The sequence below is a fragment of the Tursiops truncatus genome, chromosome 5 (genome assembly GCF_011762595.2).
Source record: "Tursiops truncatus isolate mTurTru1 chromosome 5, mTurTru1.mat.Y, whole genome shotgun sequence".
In the NCBI taxonomy this organism is placed as follows: Eukaryota; Metazoa; Chordata; class Mammalia; order Artiodactyla; family Delphinidae; genus Tursiops; species Tursiops truncatus.
In genome coordinates this window covers 80,729,257-80,753,333 of record NC_047038.1, presented here as the reverse complement: position 1 = coordinate 80,753,333, position 24,077 = coordinate 80,729,257, and the positions used below count along the sequence as shown (strand labels likewise).

The window sequence follows — 24,077 nt, the reverse complement described above, 5'->3', positions numbered from 1 at the left end:
GTTAATTCTAATCCATTAGATTAGAATCCATCCATTCTAACATCATAAACTCTTTTCTTTTCTGTAACTTACATTTACAGGTCTGAGTCATAAATACTATTCTAGCCTGTATTTAAGATCATGCCAACACATTTTTAATACCTACCACCACATAAAACTGAAACAGGATAAAACTGGATGCATCTCGACAAGTGGACACCTTTCTCAACTTTTATTTGAGGCTCCCTTAGTCTCTCAAGCCAAAAATCGTAGAGGTGGATATCTTTACTCTTTATCTTCCAAAAACAATTTTAGGTCTTATAGTTTCTCTCTTAGAAAAAAAATTTCACTTCTTGCCATTTCATTTTCAGAGCCACCTCTCAATATCTCATAATTATTTTTATTACCTCCATTTTACACATGAGGAAACTGGGGCATATAAAGGTTAATTAAATGGCCCAAAGTCACATAAGCCTTTAAGTAGAGGAGCTAGGATTCGGACCCAGTCTTGGCTCAGGGGTCTATATGGTCAAGAACTACAAAGACCACATTTATAATAGAGTTAAACAGTGTAAAATGAGAAAATCACTCTTGAGATTAAAAAAAAATGCAATGTAAGTATTTAGTTGCTAAAATTAACTTTGAAAATGAATATTTTCGTCCTTATAGATGTGAAAAATCATAAAAATAGACCAATATAAAAATTAAATATTGCCTTCTAATCATCAAAATCATAGATTTTATAAAAGATGCTTTTAAAGAAATACAGAGATCTTTACTAAGTTTCCACCATTCATTTAAAAAATAAATGTTTTTATCATAAAGTGTTTAGATAATTATACTTTCTAGAATATATCAATACAAATTAGTTTTAAAAAAAACACAAAAATATATATTTCCTATGCCATGCCATATATGTACATATATATACATATATCCCATGCCTCCATAACATCTTAGAAAATCTACTCCCTAATACACAAATTCCATGTGTCTGCCAATAAAAATATTAAAGACTATAAGGTCAAATCTATAAGAATATAGTTTTTATACATTGTCCAAATCAAAATATTTTGATTCTGTTTTTGCTGTCAAGCACATTTGCCAACTTTTATGCTTTCATTTTATGTCTGTTTTGTCTTTACTATTATAAAAATGAAATCAAATAAGTAATATATTTATTTCTTAGAGACAAACACATCAAGAATGGTTTATGTTATGGGTACTTTGCTGTCATAGAATGTATGCTATTTATTCTTGAACAGAGAATTCTAGCTTACCTTCTTTTGTAGGACACAATGGAAAATGAATATAAACATTCCCTGTAGAGAATTGAAAATGGTGAAGAGATACGCCATGATGACTGTGCTTTCATTAATATACATGAGTCCAAAGGCCCAGGTCAATCCTAATAGGCAGAGAAGAGCTATTGCACCTATAACCCATGACCTGCAGAGAGAAGAGAAAATTAAGGGTTATCAAATAATTTGTCTTTAATTAACACAGTCATATTGTATCAACAATACTGACACTGAAAAAAATGTTACAGTTTTATTGACAGAAAATGTAAGACAGATGGTATAAGTACTTTAAGATTTTAATGAGAACTTACATGTTTTCAAGCTTGAGGAGATATACATGAATGAAAATGCTATAAACACAGAAATTCACTTATGCAAAAGCAGATTTGTACTATTAAATTATTCATGTATTTGCAGCACATACGCAAATGGTATGGAGATGTAATTATGGTGAATGGCAAGGGGGAAGAGTCTGTAAAGCTATGTTAGTCTCCACTGGTCTCATTGGTATGATAACATTTGTTTGATTGGACTCTTTCCATTAATCAAACACTTGTTTGATTGGACTCTTCATCTGATACACTTTTACCCCATTTTTCCAAATTTCCTCTTTTTCCATAAAAAATTTAGTGTTTACAGACAAGAACAGAAGGAACCAGTATATGGAAGATTGTACAAAATTTTAAACTTCTATTTGTCTGATTCTATAGTTAAGTAGAACAAGTGTGAGATACAGTAAATGGGAAAAAATAGTTTCCCTCTAGATCACCATCTACTCTTTCAACCTTTGGATTGCTGTGTCTTGGGTTATGTTGGACTAGACTTTGGATATCGGGCAATTGGCAGCTTTGTTGAAAAGAAGCCCAATAGCTCAGGACACCTTCATGTCTTTGAAATGTCTGCAAACTCACAGGAGAAAATGAAGCTGAGAATGGGATGGAGAGGGATGAACAAAGTAGTCGAGAATGGAAGACAAATTCTCACTCTCACTCCATTCCCTTAGTTTCTTCCAAGCTGCCATTCACAATAGTAATAAATGGGTGACAAAAGTCCATATATTTGTAGTTATGTATTATGTATTTACTATCAAAATAAAATGAATCTTTCCAATAGATGGGAATCCAATAATTGAAAATGGAATCTTCTCAACTTCTCTCTAAGTATATAGAATAGGACCAAAACAGTCTAGATCTCTATACTCTTATGAGCCCACCTTTTCCTTTCCCAGTATACCTTCCTGAACATGGTAATCTAATATTTATTTTTAGCAGACTGCTATCTGCTACTTACATTGTCTAAGGAATAAATATGGGGATTGAAACTTTACAAAATGAAGGGGGAAAATCACATATGTTTACTATAATCTGAAGCTGGGTTTAATAAATTTTTCAGAGAGAACTACATCTTAAGAAAAATATGTCCGAAAGTAGTCAAATATTATTAAAGTCTTATTAAAATTAATCTCAAATATTTACCATTTTCCTTCTACAACCATCAGCCACTATATTTCAGATGTAAACATCCACTAAATTTAATGTGCTTAATTTAAAACTTTAATACTCTTGAATAAAGAATCCCTAAAGGAAGCTTGCCATTGTATGTGGCATGTTTGCTTATACAAATTAGAAAACATCTTAATATTAATATCTTATTTTACAAGCAGATTCAGAAGTATGGGAACTTTCAAAGTAAAGCTCTTATTTGTTTACAGGTATTGGAATAAGGAAAAATGGGAAGAGTCGCCATTAAGTCAAAATTGCTATTCAGATTTAGAAATAAAATGATAGGATAAAATACTCAAGCCAGCTATTATCCACTAGAAAACACATGATGGGCCCAAGTGTTAATGATATAAAAGAGTGATGAGCCCAACTTCAAAAGAAAAAAATAAGCAAGAGCATGAAGAAGTAAGTGAAATGGTATTGGAGAAAATGAAAACAAAGGACTCTTCACCAGAAGAACAAACTGAAAGTCTACAGCAAGGTCACCCAAAGGTTGCCAATCTTAATTACAGGACATGTAATTTTAAAATGTACAAAGGAAAAAAAGCCCAAATATTAGCATTTGTGTTTCTGCTTATAGATTAGTACAGACTTGTAGCTTTGTTTTAGAAATTTAAAAGATATGTTCATAAACAATTGGATCAACGATCAAGTGACGTATCGAATTTGAAAGAGACAATTTTGCATATGTAAAGTTTAATTTTTGAAGGAGATATTTTCCCCTTTTGGATATTTAACCTAAAAATTCATTAGTTTCATTTGCAGTTGGGTAGTTTCATACCCCTGAGATCATTTGAAGATATAACACTAAATCACGAAATAATTTTAGATGAATGATGTCCAAACAAACAACAGAAATGAGGACATATGCAACACAGAGGAGCACACCGAAATGAAAGAAGTCTATTGAAAGCAAAACAAGTCTGTACCACATGAAATTGCTATTACTGTGGCACTAAATTCAGGTGATATCCAATTAAAAGAGGTGAAGCAGAATTTTTCTGGCAATACACCTGCAGCATATTTATTCTGCATAGAAGTTGTATGCCTGATTATTTTCCTGCACAGTTTGCTCTTCTGCCTCAATGTGAATGACAGAAGCTCTAATGATTTTTCAGTACTGATCTGACAGCTGGTTCATGGGACCACACTGATAAATGGAATTTATCAGCCATTCAGGTCATTCTTACTTGATGAAGGGTCTGTTATCCTCATAGCTAAAGAATGCATAGACATAAAGACAAGAACACCAACATTAGCATTTTATGACAAAGAATTTCATATGAAAAATATTCTCCTGGTCCCCAAAAAGGCCTCTGTCCCCCACCTCCCTAAAAGGCATCATAAACTTCCCTTTATATCTAAAAGGTAAATGCTAAAATGACCATGAGAACTTAAATAACGAGGAATAAAATCAATTTTACAATACTGCAATATCCCTTATGAGACTAAAAAAATCCATTTTTTCATCATATGCTCATATTACTTGTGACTTGACAGAGACATTTATTTCTAAGAGATCACATTTCTCTAGAGAATGAGAAATCTTATGAGCAATCTGGAAAAGGCTTGGGGGCATACTTAAAATGACAGATTTCATGTCATCTAAAGGTCTTCTTATTGTATAATATTAGTAGGTAAGATTACTTAATTATGGACAGTGCACTTCTGAGTAATGTTAACTTGCAGATGATTGACCTGAGTTAAATCTGAACATTATAGCTCTTTAAAAATAATCAACCCAACTACTTTAAAATTCTTTCTGATAGTGCACTGAGAAAAAAATTTGAATAATCTTTTGTAGTAATACGAGCAAACAGATGGCACCTGTTCATTATCACTTATATATACTAATCTATTTAGTATCATCCTGATAAAATGAGATCCAAGCACCAAATTAGTAAAGACTAGTTAGGGGATATTTTGGATATTTTTTTACAAACATAGTTGCTACTCAGTGAATTGTGATAGGACAGAAAAGAAACAGAAAACTGTGTCCTCTTTTCTCTTACCTCTTGCAAGAGGCAATAGTTTCTGATATTATGCATATACAAGTAAAGCTCTTAGAAAGGCTCCAACTGTGATGCATTTTGAACAAAGAGAACCACTGATAAAAAAAACCTTACTCTCCAGGGTGATGAAAGGGTAAAGAATACAGTGAGAGCCTGGGCTTTGAAGCCAGTTTGCCTGAGGTTTACATCCTAACTTAATTCACTTACTAGCTATTTGATCTTAGGCAAAGATTAATTAGCCTGTGGTTGTGTCATTTTATACATCTATAAAATGGTGGTAATTTTCTTGTGATAATGAAATGATATACTGTGTATCGAGTGCTCAGAACAGTGTCTGACATATTGTGTTTGATAAATATCACATAGTTATTATTAGACTATTTTCACAATGAAAATACAGAATTTCTTTCCCAAAGAATAAAACACCAAATAATAAGGGAGAGGACTGGCAGCGTGAACACAGCCTGAAGGGGTTAGTGCACCACGGCTAGCTGGGAGGGAGTCCGGGAAAAAGTCTGGACCTGCCGAAGAGGCAAGAGACTTTTTCTTCCCTCTTTGTTTCCTGCTGCGCGAGGAGAGGGGATTAAGAGCGCTGTTTAAAGGAGTTCCAGAGGTGGGCGCGAGTCGCGGCTAACAGCGCGGACCGCAGAGACAGGCATGAGACGCTAAGGCTGCTGTTGCCGCCACCAAGAAGCCTGTGTGAGAGCACAGGTCACAATCCACACCTCCCTTCCGGGGAGCGTATGCAACCCGCCACTGCCAGGGTCCCGGGACCCAGGGACAACTTCCCCGGGAGAACGCACGGTGCGCACGTGCAACGTCACGCCGGCCTCTGCCGCCGCAGACTCGCCCCACACTCCATACCCCTCCCTCCCCTCGGCCTGAGTGAGCCAGAGACCCCGAATCAGTGGCTCCTTTAACCCCGTCCTGTCTGAGCAAAGAACAGACGCCCTCCGGTGACCTACGCGCAGAGGCGGGGCCAAATCCAAAGCTGAACCCCAGGAGCTGTGCGAACAAAGAAGAGAAAGGGAGATCTCTCCCAGCAGCCACAGGAGCAGCGGATTAAATCTCCACAATCAACTTGATGTCCCCTGCATCTGTGGAATACCTGAATAGACAATGAATCATCCCAAATTCAGGATGTGGACTTTGAGAGCAAGATTTATTATTTTTTCCCCTTTTCGTCTTTTTGTGAGTGTGTATGTGTATGCTTCTGTGTGAGATTTTGTCTGTATAGCTTCGCTTTCACCATTTGTCCTAGGGTACCATCCGTCTGGTTTTTTGTTGTTTCTTTTTCACTTGTTAAAAATATTGTTTTCTTAATAATTTTTTATTTTAATTATTTTATTTTACCTTACTTTATTTTATTTTATTTTATCTTCTTTCTTTCTTTCTTTTTCTTTCCCTCCCTCCCTCCTTCCCTTTCTTCCTTCCTTTCTTTCTACTTTTTCTCCCTTTTATTCTGAGCCATGTGGATGAAAGGCTCTTGGTGCTGCAGCCAGGAGTCAGTGCTGTGCCTCTGAGGTGGGAGAGCCAACTTCAGGACACTGGTCCACAACAGACCTCCCAGCTCCACGTAATATCAAACAGTGAAAATCTCCCAGAGATCTCCATCTCAACACCAACACCCAGCTTCACTCAACGACCAGCAAGCTACAGTACTGGACACCCTATACTAAACAACTAGCAAGACAGGAACACAGCCCCATCCATTAGCAGAGAGGCTGCCTAAAATAATAATAAGTCCACAGACACCCCAAAACACACCACAAGATGTGGACCTGCCCAGCAGAAAGACAAGATCCAGCTTCATCCACCAGAACACATGCACTAGTACCTCCACGAGGAAGCCTGCACAACCCACTGAACCAACTTTAGCCACTGGGGACAGACAACAAAAACAAGGGGAACTACTAACCTGCAGCCTGCAAAAAGGAGACCCCAAACACAGTAAGATAAGCAAAATGAGAAGACACAGACACACAGCAGATGAAACAGCAAGATAAAAACCCACCAGACCAAACAAATGAAGAGGAAATAGGCAGTCTACCTGGAAAAGAATTCAGAATAATGATAGTAAAGATGATCCAAAATCTTGGAAATAGAATAGATAAAATGCAAGAAACATTTAACAAGGACCTAGAAGAACGAAAGATGAAACAAGCAACGATGAACAACAGAATAAATGAAATTAAAAATACTCTAGAAGGGATCAATAGCAGAATAACTGAGGCAGAAGAACGGATAAGTGACCTGGAAGATACAATAGTGGAAATAACTACTGCAGAGCAGAATAAAGAAAAAAGAATGAAAAGAACTGAGGACAGTCTCAGAGACCTCTGGGACAACATTAAACACACCAACATTCGAATTATAGGGGTTCCAGAGAAGAGAAAAAGAAAGGGACTGAGAAAATATTTGAAGAGATTATAGTTGAAAACTTCCCTAATATTGGGAAAGGAAATAGTTAATCAAGTCCAGGAAGCACAGAGAGTCCCATACAGGATAAATCCAAGGAGAAATATGCAAGACACATATTAATCAAACTGTCAAAAATTAAATACAAAGAAAACATATTAAAAGCAGCAAGGGAAAAACAACAAATAACACACAAGGGAATCCCCGTAAGGTTAACAGCTGAACTTTCAGCAGAAACTCTGCAAGCCAGAAGGGACTGGCAGGACATACTTAAAGTGATGAAGGAGAAAAACCTGCAACCAAGATTACTCTACCCAGCAAGGATCTCATTCAGATTTGATGGAGAAATTAAAACCTTCACAGACAAGCAAAAGCGGAGAGAGTTCAGCACCACCAAACCAGCTTTACAACAAATGCTAAAGGATCTTCTCTAGGCAAGAAACACAAGAAAAGGAAAAGACCTATAATAAAAAACCCAAAACAATTAAGAAAATGGGAATAGGAAACATACATATAGATAATTACCTTAAATGTAAATGGATTAAATGCTCCCACCAAAAGACACAGACTGGCTGAATGGATACAAAAACAAGACCCATATATATGCTGTCTACAAGAGACCCACTTCAGACCTAGAGACACATACAGACTGAAAGTGAGGGGATGGAAAAAGATATTCCATGCAAATGGAAACCAAAAGAAAGCTGGAGTAGCAATTCTCATATCAGACAAAATAGACTTTAAAATAAAGACTATTAGAACACAAAGAAGGACACTACATAATGATCAAGGGATTGATCCAAGAAGATGTAACAATTGTAAATATTTATGCACCCAACATAGGAGCACCTCAATACATAAGGCAAATACTAACAGCCATAAAAGGGGATATCGACAGTAACATATTCATAGTAGGGGACGTTAACACCCCACTTTCACCAATGGACAGATCATCCAAAATGAAAATAAATAAGGAAACACATGCTTTAAATGAAACATTAAACAAGATGGATTTAATTGATATTTATAGGACATTCCATCTAAAAACAACAGAATACACATTTTTCTCAAGTGCTCATGGAATATTCTCCAGAATAGATCATATCTTGGGTCACAAATGAAGCCTTGGTAAATTTAGAAAAATTGAAATTGCATCAGGTATCTTTTCTGACCACAACACTATGAGACTAGATATCAATTACAGGAAAAGATCTGCAAAAAATACAAACACGTGGAGGCTAAACAATACACTACTTAATAACAAAGTGATCACTGAAGAAATCAAAGAGGGAATAAAAAAATACCTAGAAACAAATGACAATGGAGACTGTATAGCTTTCTCTGTATAGCTTGGTCTGTATACAGCAAAAGCAGTTCTAAGAGGGAAGTTTAGAGCAATACAATCCTACCTTAAGAAACAGGAAACATCTCGAATAAACAACCTAACCTTGCACCTAAAGCAAATAGAGAAAGAAGAACAAAAAAACGCCAGAGTTACCAGAAGAAAAGAAATCATAAAGATCAGATCAGAAATAAATGAAAAAGAAATGAAGGAAATGATAGCAAAGATCAATACAACTAAAATCTGGTTCTTTGAGAAGATAAACAAAATTGATAAACCATTAGCCAGACTCATCAACAAAAAAAGGGAGAAGACTCAAATCAATAGAATTAGAAATGAAAAAGGAGAAGTAACAACTGACACTGCAGAAATACAAGAGATCATGAGAGATTACTGCAAGCAACTCTATGCCAATAAAATGGACAATCTGGAAGAAATGGACAAATTCTTAGAAATGCACAACCTGCCAAGACTGAACCAGGAAGAAATAGAAAATATGAGCAGACCAATCACAAGCAGTGAAATTGAAACTGTGATTAAAAATCTTCCAACAAACAAAAGCCCAGGACCAGATGGCTTCACAGGCGAATTCTATCAAACATTTAGAGAAGAGCTAACACCTGTCCTTCTCAAACTCCTCCAAAATATAGCAGAGGGAGGAACACTCCCAAACTCATTCTACGAGGCCACCATCACCCTGATACCAAAACCAGACAAGGATGTCACAAGGAAAGAAAACTACAGGCCAATATCACTGATGAACATAGATGCAAAAATTCCTCAACAAAATACTAGCAAACAGAATCCAACAGCACATTAAGAGGATCACACACCGTGGTCAAGTGGGGTTTATTTCAGGAATGCAAGGATTCTTCAATATATGCAAACCAATCAATGTGATACACCATATTAACAAATTGAACGAGAAAAACCATATGATCATCTCAATAGATACAGAGAAAGCTTTCGACAAAATTCAACACCCATTTATGATAAAAACCCTGCAGAAAGTAGGCATAGAGGGAACTTTCCTCAACATAATAAAGGCCATATATGACAAAGCCACAGCCAACATCGGCCTCAATGGTGAAAAACTGAAATCATTTCCACAAGTTCAGGAACAAGACAAGGTTGCCCACCCTTACCACTCTTATTCAACATAGTTTTGGAAGTTTTAGCCACAGCAATCAGAGAAGAAAAGGAAATAAAAGGAATCCAAATCGGAAAAGAAGAAGTAAAGCTGTCACTGTTTGCAGATGACATGATACTATACATAGAGAATGCTATAGAGGCTACCAGAAAACTACTAGAGCTAATCAATGAATTTGGTAAAGTAGCAGGATACAAAATTAATGCACAGAAATCTCTGGCATTCCTATACACTAAAGATGAAAAATCTGGAAGTGAAATTAAGAAAACACTCCCATTTACCACTGCAACAAAAAGAATAAAATATCTAGCAATTAACCTACCTAAGGAGACAAAAGACCTGTATGCAGAAAATTATAAGACACTGATGAAAGAAATTAAAGATGGAGAGATATAGCATGTTCTTGGATTGGAAGAATCAACATTGTGAAAATGAGTCTACTACCCAATGCAATCTGCAGATTCAATGCAATCCCTGTCAAACTACCACTGGCATTTTTCACAGAACTAGAACAAAAAATTTCACAATGTCTATGGAAAGACAAAAGAGCCCGAATAGCCAAAGCAATCTTGAGAAAGAAAAACGGAGCTGGAGGAATCAGGCTCCCTGACTTCAGACTATACTACAAAGCTACAGTAATCAAGACAGTATGGTACTGGCACAGAAACAGAAAGATAGATCAATGGAACAGGATAGAAATACCAGAGATAAACCCATGCACATATGGTCACCTTATCTTTGACAAAGGAGGCAGGAATGTAGAGTGGAGAAAGGACAGCCTCTTCAATAAGTGGTGCTGGGAAAACTGGACAGGTACATGTAAAAGTATGAGATTAGAACACTCCCTAACACCATACACAAAAATAAGCTCAAAATGGATTAAAGACCTAAATGTAAGGCCAGAAACTATCAAATTCTTAGAGGAAAACATAGGCAGAACACTCTATGACATAAATCACAGCAAGATCCTTTTGACCCACCTCCTAGAGAAATGGAAATAAAAACAAAAATAAACAAATGGGACCTAATGAAACTTCAAAGCTTTTGCACAGCAAAGGAAACCATAAACAAGAGCAAAAGACAACCCTCAGAATGGGAGAAAATATTTGCAAATGAAGCAACTGACAAAGGAATAATCTCCAAAATTTACAAGCAGCTCATGCAGCTCAATAACAAAAAACAAACAACGCAATCCAAAAATGGGCAGAAGACCTAAATAGACATTTCTCCAAAGAAGATATACAGACTGCCAACAAACACATGAAAGAATGCTCAACATCATTAATCATTAGAGAAATGCAAATCAAAACTACAACGAGATATCATCTCACACCAGTCAGAATGGCCATCAACAAAAAATCTAGAAACAATAAATGCTGGAGAGGGTGTGGAAAAACAGGAACACTCTTGCACTGCTGGTGGGAATGTGAATTGGTACAGCCACTATGGAGAACAGTATGGAGGTTCCTTAGAAAACTACAAATAGAACTACTATATGACCCAGCAATCCCAGTACTGGGCACATACCCGGAGAAAACTATAATTCAAAAAGAGTCATGTACTAAAATGTTCATTGCAGCTCTATTTACAATAGCCAGGAGATGGAAACAACCTAAGTGTCCATCATCCGATGAATGGATAAAGAAGATGTGGTACATATATACAATGGAATATTACTCAGCCATAAAAAGAAACGAAATTAAGTTATTTGTAATGAGGTGGATGGACCTAGAGTCTGTCATACAGAGTGAAGTCAGTCAGAAAGAGAAAGACAAATACCGTATGCTAACACATATATATGGAATTTAAGAAAAAACAATGTCATGAAGAACCTAGGAGTAAGACAGGAATAAAGACACAGACCTACTAGAGAATGGACTTGAGGATATGGGGAGGGGGAAGGGTAAGCTGTGACAAAGTGAGAGAGTGGCATGGACATATATACACTACGAAATGTAAAGGAGATAGCTAGTGGGAAGCAGCCGCATAGCACCGGGAGATCAGCTCGGTGCTTTGTGACCACCTAGAGGGGTGGGATAGGGAGGGTGGGAGGGAGGGAGACGCTAGAGGGAAGAGATATGGGAACATATGTATATGTATAACTGATTCACTTTGTTATAAAGCAGAAACTAACACACCATTGTAAAGCAATTATACTCCAGTAAAGATGTAAAAAAAAAAAAAGACACCAAAAAATAAATGTTGGATAGTTAAATTCATTTGAGGATGTTTCAGGAGTAATATTATGCTGTAAAATAGATGTGGTAGAAATAAGTTTGTAGATGGAGCAGGAAGTGACTAACCATGATGTCTGATATGGAGTTACTGGCCACATGGGCTTGTTTAAATTTAAATTCATTAAAATGAGATAAAGTTTAAAATTCAGTTCCTTAATCACACTAGTTACGTTACAAGTACTTAAAAGCTTCAGTAGCTGCCATATTGGACAGTGTAGTTCTAGAACATTTCTCTCTTCATAGAAAGTTCAATTGGGCAGTGCCAGACTAGAGAGAGTTTTAAGCCAGGAAATGAAATTCCAAGAGAAATTTAAATAAAGCCATGGGTATGTGAAAAGATAAAGAGAGAAGAATTTCTAAGCATTGATCATATTTAACAGCTGTAAACTGTGCCAAAAAAGAAAATCCTGTACTTCTGCTAACATTGAAAAGTTACAGAACTTAATAACATGATATTTATTCCATTATATGCATTCCCATTGCATCAATATGTTCCATCTGTGATGCCAAGTTCATGATTGGAATGACTGTAACTTAATCTGTATAGTACAATGTTAAGTAAAGAAAGTTTCAGACATTAGCATGTAGGAAAACATGCAAAAATACTCTACAAAATTTTATTAAGCTATCCAAATGTTTCAAAAAATAAAATATAGAACTTGCACTGTAATTGCTGGAGTGAGATGTTTGCCTTTAATGAGAACCACTAAAGAGAGATATCAGGGTGCAATTCAGCAGTTTTGTTGGTAATTGTGGGGATCAGCCGCTTGCTCTAGTCAATAACAAAGATAGCAATTCCAGCTTTACTTAGAGTTAGCTATAGCTATGTGTTTAAGTAGTGTCCACAGGAATGTGAACAGAAGTGAACTGTGACATTTCTGGGTCTTGCCAATTAAAGGATTGGAATTGGCCTTCCTTTGACCATTTTTTTCCCTTCTCTTTTGCTAGGAGAAAGTGACAGACCTAGAAAGAAAGCTGTTTATTGATGTGGAGCCACTGTATTAGATTTAGACCACTTATTCTAGACCCATATAAGTTTAAGCAACTATAATTTAGAGTAATTTTTATAGTGCCTTAGCCTATGCAATAATTGCTAAAGCATTTAATTTGTATGTTTTAGCTATAAGAATCCCTAGTTCATATTTGGTATAGATATTCATGCTAATGGCAAAGAACTATTCATTAATTTTACTTCCAGGATGACATGAATAATATACAATGGTTCAAAATCTAAAGATCACTAAAGATTATCTATAATATTTCAGTGCCTTCCATCATTTTGTCAGATATTCTATTGGCTTAGAGTATCTAGTTTTAGAATGTCTCTCCATCAAATCTAAATTAAATTGATGATAATGTTGCCACCAGTTATGGTGCTAAAGTGTATGCTATGGATTCATTTTTTTATTCTAAAAAACATATCTATGTAACTAGTTTCTAAAGCTGAATAATTTTCATTTTGATTTACCAATGAAAGTCCATTGAAACAAAACTTCATTCCAAGGTGTAGGACTGAAACAATTTTACTGCAATTATTTTAAGGTTTTATGAAAATATGGACACAAAGGCTTAAGATGTTCTTGGAAGACATTAACAGGAACTTACAGATTATCTTAGAATTTATAAATGGTGACACTGAAAATAAGGTAAAACATATTGTACAAACAATTTTCAAGGCACAGTAAGAAAAAAAGACCCTCCTTTCTTTAGCATATCCACTTTTCTATTTTTTTTTTTTTTTTTTTTTGCAGTACGCGGGCCTCTCACTGTTGCAGCCTCTCCCGTTGCAGAGCACAGGCTCCAGACACGCAGGCTCAGCGGCCATGGCTCACAGGCCCAGCCGCTCCGCGGCATGTGGGATCCTCCCGGACCGGGGCACGAACCAGCGTCCCCTGCATCAGCAGGCGGACTCTCAGCCACCGCACCACCAGGGAAGCCCCCCACTTTTCTTTTATCAGACATTTTATCATTTTATTCTTACATCTAAATTTGAAAGCTTTATTTAAACATTAATGTCATAAAATTATCTTTAAAAGTGATCATTAGAATCAAGATCAGAATTGTTAGGGGCCTCTGCATAGATTGATAATAATTATGCATATGCTTATATATTCTACAATTCCAAAGAACTTTATAATCTAGCCCCATAGAAACTTAGCAAAAAATATATCTTCAAGAGGACAGATTTCTTAATGAAAACATTAATTATAAATAAATTAATGCTATGATATAAAGACTCATAATATATCAGTATAGACAGATGATAAATGGGCAGAAACAATATGAATGAATCACATTAGCTATAGGATATTCTTTCTCTGACCTTAACAGTTCAAAGTATAATGTTTTTTGACAAAAGTTTTGAAGGAAATATCACATAAAATTCAAGATATAAAGAACATTAATTTAAAAAATAATTTTAAACTTTCCCTTTTTTTATATAAAATAGTACAGAATTGTTTAAAATAGTGGCATGGGTAAGGTTTGGTGTGAAGAAAGATGGAGTCATGAGAGCCATATTTGAGAATTTAATCCCCAAGCCAAAAGATCTGGTCATTGATAAATCACAACAGGTAAAGGAAAATGAATGCCTTTAGGCAGAATTGTTGATCTCATCAACTTCAAGACTAATACATTCTGGGATCCTCTGGAATTGTCGAATTAGCTAATTGCTGTTGGTGAGTGAACTGTATATTTAACAGTGAGAAGGAGTGCAATCATGATGTATATATACATTCTGGTTAGCGCTCCAGTATTTCCAGGTTCAGTATGCAGCTGAATTAACTTTCCCTGATATAAAACTAATTATATCAAACGAATAAAGATTTTTCCCTTGGATTTGGTTTGGGTTACTGTAGGAATGATAAAGGTAATATGAGTACGTTTCTCAAAATGAAAGTATTCTTCACTTTTCATTGAAAAAAAAAAGTAATAAATACTTATGTATCTGTATGTTGAGTGGGCTTTCCCAGTTGCCCCTCATCGATAATGAGGCTCTCAAACTGAGGATAAAAAGAATTCAGTTACCCATATTCTAACAACCCAAGCTAACAGACTTCATTTACAAGTGATCTATGAGACACTGCTTTGTCATACTACCAAATCCAGGGGTCCCCAGTCTTTATTTAGTTAGTTTTAATTAATTTTTATTGGAGTATATTTGCTTTACAATGTTGTGTTAGTTTCTACTGTACAGCAAAATGAATCAGCTATACATATACATAATTTCCTCTTTTTTGGATTTCCTTCCCATTTAGGTCCCCACAGTGCATTAAGTAGAGATCCTTGTGCTATACAGTATGTTCTCATTAGTTATGTATTTGATACATAGTATCAGTAGTATATATGTGTCCCCAATCTTTAAAACTGGAAGCGTAAAGACATGGCCTTTTAAGATTGCAATGTTCATAGAATACATAAAATAGTGCAAAGAGGAAGGAAGAAAACACCTTTACTTATACGAATCCCCCAGCCACAAATCTTAACAGGCAATGAAGGAAGTATGTTTTAAATGGGATGTGATTTAAGTATTAAATTGGTTTAAATTTAATAACCAGAATGGACTGGCAAAGCATCAAGATCTGTCTAAGGTGGCGTTAAGATATCTGTTACCAGGTTGGTTAAGGGATATTTGAGATAGCATAGTTGGAAGAGTAGTGATCAGAGAAAAATCTAAACATATCAATGTTTATACCTCACTGTATTGAAAATGCTCAATCAGTTAGTAACTCTTATGATAGAAATCTTGACAGCTTTATATTTCTTTCAAATATACTTTATACTAGTGGGACTCTACCATCCTAGAATTACATTATTATTCAATTCTCTCTCTTATTTTCAACCAGTATAGGAAGATTAAAAGGAAACATCATTTAGAATGTAATTCAACATTTTTGAGTAAAATATAAGCAATGTTTCCTCATGGTCTTATGTTTAAATCACTAACTATCAAAGATATTAAAAATCCTTTCAAAATATTTAAGTTATATAATATAAATATAAAAATTATAAACAGCGAAGATGATTTTATTTCAACTGTGGATTTTACTACTGTTAAAGTAGTACTACTAAAAGCTATATTTCTACATTTTGTTCATATAAAAATATTGAGGAGAATGAAATGAACCAAATAACTAAAATAAATGGTTTTGAATATATCATAAACATTTTCATTCCCATGCCTCAATTTCCTTACAATAGTATTGGAGATTTGAGAGCATACACCAATATTAAATTTTTAATCACAGATTTCACACTGCTGATGAATTGGGTAAGTCTGAAATTAGGCAGAACTGAGTATAATAAATCAGGATCAATAAATATTAAATCAATGACTAATAAAACTTTAATTATATTATCTCTACAACTCAATGTTATACAAATTTTTATAACTCAATATAATATGGTCAAAGAACTAATATATGAAAGAAATTAGGAGTATCAATTATGAGAATGAATAATGAATTAGTATATTGTACACAGACAGCTACAAACTTATTACAGTTTAGTATCTCCATCTATCAGATTTATAAAAATGAATTGGAAGATTCCATGCAAATAAGATATAAAATTCTGGAATCATGTTGGAAGCAAATAAGATCACTGTATGATTACTTATTACTATTAATATATGAAAGATAGTATATCATAGTGACTCAAAGTGTGATTTGTGAATCAGCCTGCCTGCATTTGGATGCCAGCTGAGCATTCTACTAATGCTGCAACCTTGGGCTAATTATTCAACTTCTCTGAGCCTCACATTCTTCATCTGCGAAATGCGGATAAATACAGAACTCTGTTCATAGGGCTGTTGTGTGTATTAAATAAAAGGGCTTGGAACTTTTATTTAATATACAAAAATTATTCAAATACACAAAATTTTAACATACAAAAGTACTATATACAGGGCTTCCCTGGTGGTGCAGAGGTTGAGAGTCCGCCTGCGGATGCAGAGGACACGGGTTTGTGCCCCGGTCCGGGAAGATCCCACATGCCACGGAGCGGCTGGGCCCGTGGGCCATGGCCGCTGAGCCTGTGCGTCCGGAGCCTGTGCTCCGCAACGGGAGAGGCCACAACAGTGAGAGGCCCGCGTACCGCAAAAAAAAAAAAAAAAAAAAAAAGTACTATATACATATGTGCTATTACATTTACTGTTGTGTATTGACCTTCTGACCTCAAAAAACAAGCTATAGGGAAAAAACACAGTTTTCCTTTCAAGTGTTTTGGAAATTCATATATTAAGTAGAAATCCAAAGAGGAAGAGGGAACCACTCTCTCTTTCTGAAATGATCTCTATTACTTGCATTTAGAAAGCTTCAGTTTATCCAATATTTCATTCTAAGATTTCTTTAGGCTTAGTAAACGCTATGAATTTTTACATTCTTATTTGAAATGGGTTCTATTCAGATGCCTAATGAACATTAAAATAGAAACCCAGAGTCCTCTGGATTACATGAGAAATCCAAATTTATTTCATAAATATATTGTATCTTCAGTGTCAAAAAGTCCATTAAGTAACTGCAATGTTTCACTAAATGTAATCATTTGATCGTAAAGTAAGAAACAAAGGACATAAAATTATGTGAAATGTTCATGAAAATTCATTGAGATATATGTTCTAAAATTGAACTTTATTATTAATATTTTCTTATGATTTTTTGAAAACTTGAAACTTTGAATAGGAAAGATAAAGTAAATGACAAAATATATAAAGAGAAATCTGTATTTCTAATTAGTAATTTTTATCTTGTAATCTATGAAAACTGGTTTTAGTAAGAAACATCTCAAGATCTATAAAATAATGGCAAGTTATGTATTATTTATTAATACTTATAGTTAAAATCCTGTTTCCTGGTTCACTATTGAAGGGCCAGTGTTTTTCAGACTTACATGAGTCTTAGAATTCACTGACTCTTCAGAACAAGAGAGCTGATAAAATCTGGTCATTGGAATTCAAAGAGAGGAAGTACTTTAAAGAATATATTACTTTCAGGGTTTTTTTTTTGCAACTTAGAAGATACACAAACTTTTAACTTAAGTAAAATAAGTCAGGGAATTCATAACTTTTTGATATTCTTGCCAAATGTGTTTTGACAGGTTGAATGGCTGTTATACTCTTTCTCATACCGTATGTTATCATCACCTCTCATTTCAACAACTTGCAACAGAAACATTCATCATAACCCTTCTGTGAATAAACACCTTATTATAAACTGCTTGTAAGAACAACTAAAACATAAAAAAAGCACAACTGAGTATTTAAAACATGTTTGTACTTACTAAAGAGGCCAATAAATGGAACAAAGGGAGGCCTTGAAACACAGTAGGAAGCAGACAAGTTTTATTTAATTTTGGTCAAGTAATTTAACCTTCATTACTTAGTTTACTCACCTTCACAATGAATAAAACAGTCTTACTAGGATCTTTTTAGAGTTTAATGGACCAAGAAAAGAACAGTCTATGCCCCAGCTAGTTACCTAGACAATGAGTAAACCTAGTTAATGACACAAGATCTCCACCACAATTCTGCTTCTAATACAGAAGCCCTGTAAGATGCTGTTGTTCCTAATTAAATTTATTACTAAAAATCTAAATATAATCTTAAATTTATGTCAGTGAGAAAAATTTTTTAAATGTTATAGAAAATTTAAGCAAATATAGTAAATAAATCCAATTTTATAGATACACAAACTCCAAATACCAAAATAACAATTCTTAAATCAATCACATTTTAGGCCAAAGGGAAGCCTCAATAAAGTACTAAGAATCAACATCAATCAGAATGTACTCTCTGATGATCATGATGTTAAATTAGAAATCAATAACTAATAAAATACGCATAGATGCACATGAACAATTATCCTTCTGTTGCTACATCTCCAAAAAGCCTCTAGACCCCAAACATTTTACAAATAAGTTCTATCTAATATTAAACTAACAAATAATCCTTTTTTCACATAGGACAGGCCTAAACAAAAAGGAAGAAAAACTTTATGAGACTACTATAACTTACTACGTAGGGACAGTTTAAGAGAATAAAAAATAAATAAGAACATTTTATTTAAAATCTTACATAAAAATCCTAAGTAAGCTATTAATTAACAAAATCTAATGGTGCATAAATATCTTGATCAACTATTCCAGAATGGTAAGGAATATATCAGAAGAACTTTAGAAACTGATTCTGAAATTTATGTGAAAGAAAATGAAAGTCTATGAGTAGTTAAAACAGTTTTGAAAGAAGATGATCAAAATGGGAGGGCTCATTCTACCAGATACTAAGCAAGTTTTGGTAATAATGTGGTAATGCTAGAGGAACGAAGTGTACGTCCTCAGAATAGAAGAGAGCACAGAAACAGATATTTGATATGGAATAGTGTAGCAGCACAAATCTGGAGGAAAAGGATGGATTATTTGGCAAATGATGTTGGAAATTTGGCTCTTTATATAAGGAACACAAAATGCCCTCCAAAGACCTCAAAAGCTATAGAGGAAAAAAAAAATGATGATTTAAATATATATATTGCTCTCTGTAACAAAGGCAAAATCAACAGAGACATGACAGGCTGGGAGAAGATACATGCAATTAGCCAAAGCATTCAAGTTGTATGTTAGCAAGCAAAAGGGAAAGTTTACCGAAAAGCTAACAGAAAAAATTGGGAAAAAATTATAACATTTTTTAAAACATTAAAAAATCTAATAGAAATAAATGAGCATAATCATTTTACCAATAGGGTGCCTGTGGGTATTAACTGAGATGTTACATTTTTATTGTTTTATTGAATGAATGAAAGTTACTGAGTGGGAGATCTGGCAATTTTAGAAATCTTTCTACACCTAACTGAGCACGATGTGGTAAATTCAAAGAAGGCAGGAAAATGAGAAAAGTGCAATGACAATGACTATTGTAAAGAACATGTGCCATTTTTTTAACTTACATCTTGGTATATGTAATATATTAATATTCAATCATGTAAATACTTTGGCTGATAAATTATTACTTTTCATACTGATTGCTTGTTTTCTTTATCTCATAATTAAACACTTTGAAATTATAACCTTACACTATCAATCTCAGTTCTGGAACTGAGAGAATTTTTGTATTAGCACGTTTCAATGTCTGAGTGAAAATGTTAACTTCTACAGACGACATTCCGTAGTATTCTAGAATACATACTCAAATAGCACATTTATAAAAGTGCCAGGGACTTTGTTGACGGATCTTTTAAAAATACATAATTGTATGTAGCGGAAGAATCCAACAACAATTGGGATTCAGCCAAGAGGAAATCAGATTAGGAAATTTTCAAGTGTGGACTGAGTAGCTCAAGACACTTAACATTCCACTATACTGTCTACACGTTTTAATTACAAATCCAATGATTTACTACACAGTCCTTTATTTAAAATAACTATGACTTACATGCTTTCACCACTTTTAATATGAGGTAAACTTTTCTAAAACAAAGTAACACTCCTGTTAAAAAGCACTCCTGGAGAGTAGGAGAATGAGAAAAGCTGAAGTCTGAAAGAGTGCTGTTTACCTTAATGTTGTTTTTATTTAAATAAGAGGTATTCCCTTGGAATTAGGGAAAACTGATATGCACCCAGAGTGTGTTGGTAAGTTTTTCAGTCCATTTATGTAGCACATAACCTTTGAGATGATTAATTTGCCAATCAGTGATCATCTATTTATTACCTTTAATCATAGAGCATTTTAGCCTTCTTTTATGAAATTGGAATATAGTTAAATAGCCTGAGATGTGATTCTTAAGATTATGTATCTTGGTGTTTTCTAGAATTTGGGGAGAAAATGTATGTATGTATCTAAGGCAGAGTGTAAGTAGTGTTCTCATCCATCTAGGGGGATTTTCCATTGATACTGGGTAGGAACTCTATTGCCCAAGATTGTAAGTGACTGCAAGAAGATAGTAAGTAATGAATTTGGACAACAAAAATGGTTCCAAGCTTGTTCCATCCACTACTCTAAAATTTCTTTGTATATCCCTTAATCCAATCCAAATTTCCACATTTCTCTTCCCACCCCCAAATTCCATACTGTCCTCTGAAATTCAGGGTCCAATATCAACAAATTCCCCTACATTCTAATCTTCATCCCTGTGTGTTTTTGTCACCTTCATGCTTTAAGTAAAATTGTTGCCTGCTGACAGTGCCTTCCCTGAAGACCACACAAACTCAAATATTGGTTCTCTTACAACTCAGGCAGTAGAAGTGGCACTGCCAAACTACTATTTCTCTTCTGTCCAAACCCCCAGATCCTTTGAGGTTCTTGCCATCAAATATTTACTACCACCATTTATTTCCTCTTGTTTTTATTATCCTAGTAGCATCTCCAGACCTCCCATTTTTCTGTCTCTCCACATTTTCACTATATGTCACCCCTTTTGTGTCCATCCTTTCCTGCTTGGCCAGACTAGATTCTATGACCTTTACTTTCTTACTTCCCCTTTCATCCTTAATGATTTGAAAAAATATGCAACCCTGGATAGGTGAGCATTGATGGAAAAAACACACAACCATGACTACTGAAGACATGTTAAATTCATGACAACAAATGTCTAACAGCCAATATCCAAAAGCCAACTAAACTCCCCTAGCATATATGCTTTCCCCCTTCCCCATAAGGAATATTTCACATCTTCCTTCAACCTCAAACTTCCTTTTCATCCCAACCCCCTTAGCTGAATATTGCCTCCTATTTCCTTAAAAAAAAAAAAAAAAAGAAACAATCTAAAAGTTGCAAATGCACTGGCACACTGTCTAGACCTCACAATCGCTTGCACAGCTCCTGAATTTATCACTCATCTGCTGCATGTTTAGCTGCTAAACACTTGCCCCTGTGACCCACAGATGACTGTTTTGGGGCACCAGAGCTGCTATGCCCATACAGCCAGTAGTGTCTGGGAGTTTACGTTCCACTCTTACAACCAACCCCCACCCCCCTTTGGCAAGCCTGTAATCAATTATTAACAGGAGTGAAGTTACAGAATTCCAGCTCCTATGCCTTATGGTTGGACAGTTCCAAAGTGTAATTTACACTCCAGAGCTCCCTTTAGGATCAGGGTCAGTCTGAGACTTCACCCAAAATGACAGCCTTGCATAGCTTCTTCCTCTTATCTATCCCCTTGCTTCCCCTTACTTTCTTACTGATTTTCTCTGAAAGCACTTCCTTAATAAATTGTTTGAGCTGAATCCTTGGCTCAGAGTCCACTTCTGGGACAACTCAAACAAGACTACTGACAGAAATATTCTCATCTTTCCAACACCACATCTATCAACTACTTTCAACAGTAGCCACACACACTGTCTTCCCTCCTATTCTAATGAGAGAAGGGCCTCTGCTCTTATAAAGCCAACATATCCACTCATTCTGACGTTTCTCAAGAACTGTGCCCCTGTCTCTCCTGCTTTTATCAATATCTCCTCCTCTATTGGCTCATTCTCATCAGCAAACATACTTTAGTATTTCTTACTTTAAAAAACAAAACAACAAAACACCTTCCAGATCCCAGAGATTCTCCAAGAATCTTTTGTGTTATCCTTTCCTGAAAAATTTATCAAGAGTTTTGTAATTCATACTCAGTCACTTCTCATTTTCATAAAAGCCACTCTATTTAGGCATATGTTCCTATCTCCACAATGCCCCTGTCATTGCCAAATCCCTTGTCAACTTTTTCCATCTTATCATGTTTGAGTACTCAGCAATATTCTATAGTTGAATAGAATAGAACTATTCAACTATACTTCTTCTATTCTTGGGTTATATGACATAATTTTTTATTTACCTTATTGACTATACTTTCTAAGTTACCTTTACCAAAATAACATTCTTCTTAGGCAGTTTCATTCAGTAATTCATTTTGAATACTAGTAACTCTGAAAACTCTACCTCTAATTCTGACAAGACTGCTGTGACATTGACTCCTGAAAATTGAATGTTTCTAACCTGATTTTACAGTTCCTAACTTAAAATATTAAAATAATCACAGGATTTTAAAGACGGGGCTCTTAGGTCATGTATTCCAATCAATATTTGAATTTAAAGCTTCTTTAAGCATGTATTCAATCTAAAATTATATTTACTAAAAACCTCTTAAATGAAGCACAATTTAATTTATTTATAGAAGTACAATGTGATATAACAAGGAATATATGGTAATGAGTAAAAAAATGGACACTGAAGCCAGACTGCCTGTTGGAATCCAAGTTTTGGCACTAACTAGCTGTGAGGTCTTAAGGTGAGCTAATTACTCTTTTAGAAACCTCAAAGGGTTATTGCAAAGATTAAATTTACACATGTAGAGGATTGCAGAACTGTACCTACCACATAGCAAAGCTTCAATAAGTTAAGTATCTGTCTTGTTATTTTGCACATAGTTTCAAATAGACACAAACATGAAATCTCAAATTGATGTTGGATCAAGTGCAGCCATTATAGTTGATTTAAGGGCAGAACCAGAGAGTACAGGTTGTTTATTTCAGAATCTATGACTAAATTTTAACCTACAGTATGTGACTCAAAATAGGATATAATATTTAACTTAATATTACCCATAAAATTTTACTTTAAACATCTCCAAGAAGCATTTGAAACATGGGTTGATTAGGATTTGCAGGCTAAAAGTCTCTCAGCCCAATTTATAAACATATAATCATTGTACTAAATAAAAATTTCAATTTAAAATAATTTGTGTCATTTCAAACAGAGCTATATTAGGAAAAATGTAATTTCTAGTTGGTTCTGACTATAGCAACCAAGACAGCTCTTAAAAGCCACCAGATTATGATATCCATGAGATTTCATATGTACTTCATTCAGCCTTTGTAAGTAATCCTATTTTCCACTTTATACTTTAAAGACCTAGGACCCTAAGTATTCACTGGGGTAAAAATTGGCTTATATATTGAAAAGGAAAATTATCTGCTTGAAAATAATTCAAAAGTGATTCAAATGCCTTCATTTAGAGTTGAAATCTACAGTTCTAACTCTATTAATTCCTTGTATAATTGTTTATAAGCTGAAACTATATTAAAATAAATATCTTAAAAGTGAATGAAATCATTTTAGGATAGGATTTTTGAGTTTTCTCCAGAGTATATATAATTTAATTTTACA

At 34.7% G+C, this 24,077-nt stretch overlaps 1 protein-coding gene across 1 annotated transcript in view; it reads right to left on the bottom strand.

Annotated features, from left to right (window-relative positions):
- ADGRL3 (adhesion G protein-coupled receptor L3) overlaps positions 1-24,077 on the bottom strand; it is an 874,918-nt gene that overhangs the window by 44,886 nt on the left and 805,955 nt on the right. Inside the window, exon 20 of the mRNA XM_073805306.1 lies at positions 1,260-1,428. Coding sequence (XP_073661407.1) covers positions 1,260-1,428 — 169 coding nt within the window. The remainder of the gene's footprint in view (positions 1-1,259; positions 1,429-24,077) is intronic.